Source organism: Octopus bimaculoides, chromosome 7 (genome assembly GCF_046866305.1).
Source record: "Octopus bimaculoides isolate indiv1 chromosome 7, ASM4686630v1, whole genome shotgun sequence".
Taxonomy (NCBI): Eukaryota; Metazoa; Mollusca; class Cephalopoda; order Octopoda; family Octopodidae; genus Octopus; species Octopus bimaculoides.
Window position 1 is genome coordinate 84,516,880 of NC_142934.1, and position 5,000 is coordinate 84,521,879.

The 5,000-nt window shown below is 36.5% G+C and overlaps 1 protein-coding gene across 2 annotated transcripts in view; it reads left to right on the forward strand.

Annotated features, from left to right (window-relative positions):
* LOC128248394 (four-jointed box protein 1-like) overlaps positions 1–5,000 on the forward strand; it is a 199,427-nt gene that overhangs the window by 125,179 nt on the left and 69,248 nt on the right. For both annotated transcript variants that reach the window (XM_089355589.1, XM_089355587.1), the window contains one exon: positions 3,398–4,736. In XM_089355589.1, coding sequence (XP_089211715.1) covers positions 4,001–4,736 — 736 coding nt within the window. In that variant the 5' untranslated portion in view covers positions 3,398–4,000. The remainder of the gene's footprint in view (positions 1–3,397; positions 4,737–5,000) is intronic.

A 5,000-nucleotide genomic window follows, 5' to 3' on the forward strand; every position in this document is an offset into this window, starting at 1 on the left:
CATGTATCTGTGTGAGTGTGTATATGAGTGTTTGTGCATGGACATACACTTTACACACAGAAACACAAACATTCACACACATAGATGCACATACACACACGCGTGCACACACACAGAGTCAATCTAATGTTCAAATTTCTAAGGTTATATATTCACCCTTAAGTGGTGAACATCATCGGTGCTTCATTAGAGAACAGGGGACACCATTAATTATTTTATGGCACCCTTCAATAATAAGATTCTAAATTTTATTGTGCAAAATTTTATAGGTGCAGGTGTGGATGTGTGGTAAGAAGCTTGCTTCCCAGTCACATGGTTCCAGGTTCAATCCCACTGCATAGCACCTTGGGCAAGTGTCTTCTAATATAGCCTCAGGCTGACCAAAGCCTTGTGGATTTTGTAGACGGAAACTGAAAAAAGCCCATCATATATGTGTGTATGTATGTGTGTGTATATGTTTTTGTGTCTCTGTTTGTCCCCCCCCCCATCATCGTTTGACAACCAGTGTTGGTATGTTTACATCCTCGTAACTTAGCAGTTCAGCAAAAGAGACTGATAGAATGAGTACTAGGCTTACAAAGAATAAGTACTGGGGTTGATTTGTTCAACTAAAAGTGGTGCTCTAGCATGGCCACAGTCAAATGATTGAAACAAGTAAAAGAGTAAAGAGACTATCAATTATTCTTTTCTACTCTAAGCACAAGGCCTGGAATTTTGGGCGAGGAGGCCAGTTGATTAGATTGACCCCAGTACACAACTGGTACTTAATTTATCAACCCTGAAAGGATAAAAGGCAAAATCGACCTTAGGGGAATTTGAACTCAGAACGTAAAGACAGATGAAATACCGCTGAGCATTTCGCCCAGTGTACTAACGATTCTGCCAGCTCCCCACCTTAAAGAGACTATTAATTATTACAATATTTGTGCTTACTTAAAGAGAAAATAATTATAAAAATTACCTTTAATTAAAAGTGATGCTCTTGCTTTTTGCATTTGGCACACATATTCATGCAACCATTTCTTGCTATTAAAAGGCTGAGTGCAAATATGGCCAAGTGGTTAAGGAGCTCATTTAGCAACCATATAGTTTCAGGTTCAGTCCAGTGTTGCACCATGAGGAAGTGTCTTCTACTATAGCTTCAGTTTGACCAATATTCTGTGGACGAATTTGGTAGATGGAAACTATGTGGAAGCCCGCCATATATGTGTGTATGTGTGAGCATTTTTTTGTTTGTTGCCCCACCACTGCATGACAGCTGGTGTTGGTTTATTTACATCCTCATAACTTAGCTGTTCAACAAAAGACACCAATAAATCAAGTACCAGACTTGAAAAATTTATGCATCTGGGTTCAATTTGTTCAGCTAAAACCCTTCAATGCAGGGCCCCAGAATGGCTGCAGTTCAATGACTGAAACATCTAAAGGATAAAAGACAAAAGATTAAAGATTAAAGTTATAACCTCGGTGTTATTTAGTGCAACCATTTTGAGGGAGGGGTTGAAAAAATGTCAACTGGAATGTGAACCAAATCCAGTACAATAAGATTAAACTAAACAATAAATACTGATTATTTATTATGGGCCAATGATCTATGTGATCATTTAACCTGCTAGAGATAACAGCCAAATTTCCCTCTAATCATTAAAAGATTAAAAATGCAAAGGAGTTGCAAAGTGCACCTTCTCTCTCTCCCTCTCTCTCTCTCTTTATTTGTGTGTGTTTTTGTTTGTCCATGTGAGATGTGTGTGTGTGTGTGTGAGATGAATGAATGTGTCTGTGTGTGTAAGTGTATCTGTATGTGTGTGTATATGTGAGATGAGTGAGTGTGTGTGTTTGTGTATCTGTGCATGTGTGTGTATGATCTACGTGTGTGTGATCTACGTGTGTGTGTATGTCATCTATGTGAGTGTATGTGAGAGAGATGAGCGTGTCTGTGTATGCATGTGTATCTGTATGTGCATGTGTATCAGTGTGTGAGTGTGTGTGTGTACGTGTTTGAGTGTGAGATGTCTGTATGTGTGTATTTATGTGTGTGTGTATCTGTATATCTGTATGTGTATCTCTGTGTGTGTATCCATATATCTGTGTGTATCTGTGTGTGAGTGTATCTGTGTGTGTATCTATGTGTGCATCTCTGTGTGTGTGTGTGTGTGTGTGTGCATCTTTGTCTGCGTGTGCGTATTTGTGTGTGTGTGCATCTGTGTCTATCTGTGTGTGTGTGTGTGTGTGTGTGTATGTGAGTAGGCATGCATGTGTGCGGAAGTAATTTTGTTTTGAACAGACCTCAGGACTTAGTGTTAAGTCTGGTACTTATTCTATTAGTGTCTTTTTGTTGAACTGCTAAGTTATAGGGACATAAACAAAGACCTTTTGTCAAGTAGTGGGGCTAGAGGACAAGCACACATATGCACACACCCATACACAAACATATGCACACATGCACACTCACACACATGCGCATATATTGACACACACAGATACACATACATACACAAACACATGTGCATATATGCACACTCAGAGACATACATGCACACACACATACTCAAACACAAACACAGATATGCACACACACAGAGACATGCACACACACACACACAAACACAAATATAAATGTATACACAAACACACATGGACGCTCACATACATGTGCACACACATATGCACACACACAGACCCACAGACACACACGCATATATACATAAACAATGCATATATATGTGTGCGTGTGTGTGTGTGTGTGTTGGCTCCCATGCAATTTCCATCCACCAAATTTACTCACAAGGCATTGGTGAGCCCAAGCTCTATCATAGAAGTCACTTGCCCAAGGTACCGCACAGCGGGACTGAACCCCCAAACCACACGTCTGCAAAGCAAGCTTCTTAACCACACAGCCATACCTGCACCTAGACTCCCTATTTTCCCCTACCTTACCCCAACAGAGACTGGATTTGTAAAAAAAGAATAAAATCACTGCTAAATCCTTCAATGACCTAAAATAACAAATCCCCATTGTTGTTGTTGTTGTTGTTGTTATTGTTGTTGTTGAGGTAAATCATATAACTGTGATAAGAAAATTTCTCTGCACCCATTGAATCTGTGTTGATACATTCATAAATATGAGTCATTTGCAAAGCGCCACAGATAATACACACACACATACACACATGTATATGTATATATATATATATATATATATATATATATATATATGCACACATATCGAATTTTATATGTGTGTTTGTGTGCACATGCAATAAATCCACATATTTCTTCTTCATGAACTGTTACAAAAGGATTAGCTTTTGATTGACAATTTGCGATAGGTCATTGAGTACAAACCTTTTTCAATGGCTAGTAATTAGCATTAATTCTCTGTGTTCTTTTATTGCAGTGTGGAAATCTGCTCAAAGATTAGACCAGTGGCATTCAGACAGAAATATCTCCACTGATGAGAGGATTCAACACTATTTGGACATTGCCTGCTATCTTTTAAACAAACAACAATGTGATTGGTCTGCTCTGAGATACTTTGATGTTATTGTATGAAACAAGCCAAAGAAATCAACTTTCCAAATAAAATTATTTAATCTTTCACTTGATATTTGAAGTATGCACATTCTCTTGGTAACAAACCACTCCGAAAACAGCCCAGAGTATATTTGTTTACTGCCGTAATGTCAACATCTCGACTTCATAAACAATGAAAACATCTTTCTTTGATATCTGCTGAAATACAATGAAGTAATATCATAAGTATACATATTTTTTTTAATGTTTGGAGAAGCTATGAGATATCAGGTTTAAAGTTGACAGTCTGGAAAAAACTTCAAAGATGACCTAAAATAAATCACTTTCACCCTGGCTATATAAACTTTAAGCAAATATTACAGCAGCCTGGAGTAACAATTAAACACCAAAAACTAATTGGATTTATCATGGACTAAGAAGAGTTTAGTATTTCAATGCTGTGATCATAGAGTAAATTTAAAATAACATGCTGACTTATAAATTTCGAATATCCAAAACAGTGCTTTTCTTTTTGGTAATATTTTCTATATTTTTCTTCTTTGTTAATAATGTCCTTTTATCCGAACCAAACATGCAAGCTCTCGACTATATCACAGATAGAAGGCAAATAAACGCCAAGCAAGCTGCAAATGCAAAATCTCACAGAGAACTCAGTAGTTATGACTCGCAGGCAAGAGTCCAGTGGTTAGAACGGAAGCCGAAAGCTCATATTATTACTGCTGATGAAAAAAAATTGGTTAAAATCCATGGATTGAAAACTGCAGACAAAAATCTTAGATTTAAGAAGACTCTTAATAAAACATATAAAGACAACTTTAATAAAAATGACAGTGAAGAATCGGAAATGAGTGAATATAGTGTGAACATGGAATCAACTCTTGAGGATGATGTTGATTACAATAATGATGTATATACAGAGGATAATTACTACAACAACGTAGCAGAAAATACCATTGTCAAAGAAAAAGAAATTGACAAAATAGGAACTATTGGTTTGAACAAACCATTATTAAAATTTAAGTCATTTGAGACTTTGCCAAAAAATTCCTCCAGTAAACAACTCAAAGTTTCAGATGTTGACAAAGAAAATGGAAAAGAATTGGTTAAAAGTTTCCAGAAAATCTCATCACCCTCCCAGCTGGACTTACCAATTAGTAATGGAATATTTTGGTCTTCAGCAATTGAAAATCTTGTGCCAAAAGGTAAGGAAAAATAGTTATGGTTTTTATTTATTTCTCAAAAGTTTTCTCAAATGTTATAGTAATTATCATTAGTTATCATTATGCCAATGATAAACACATACACACACTGGTCCTGTTTTCACTTCTTTATTTTCATTAATCAACTGGTTAATCATTTAACCAGTTAACTAATTGATTGTATGATTAATTATTCAGTCAATCAACCACAGAGCTAGGTTTATCAAAGCCCTTTTATTGCCACTTATGACCCCATTAATCACATAC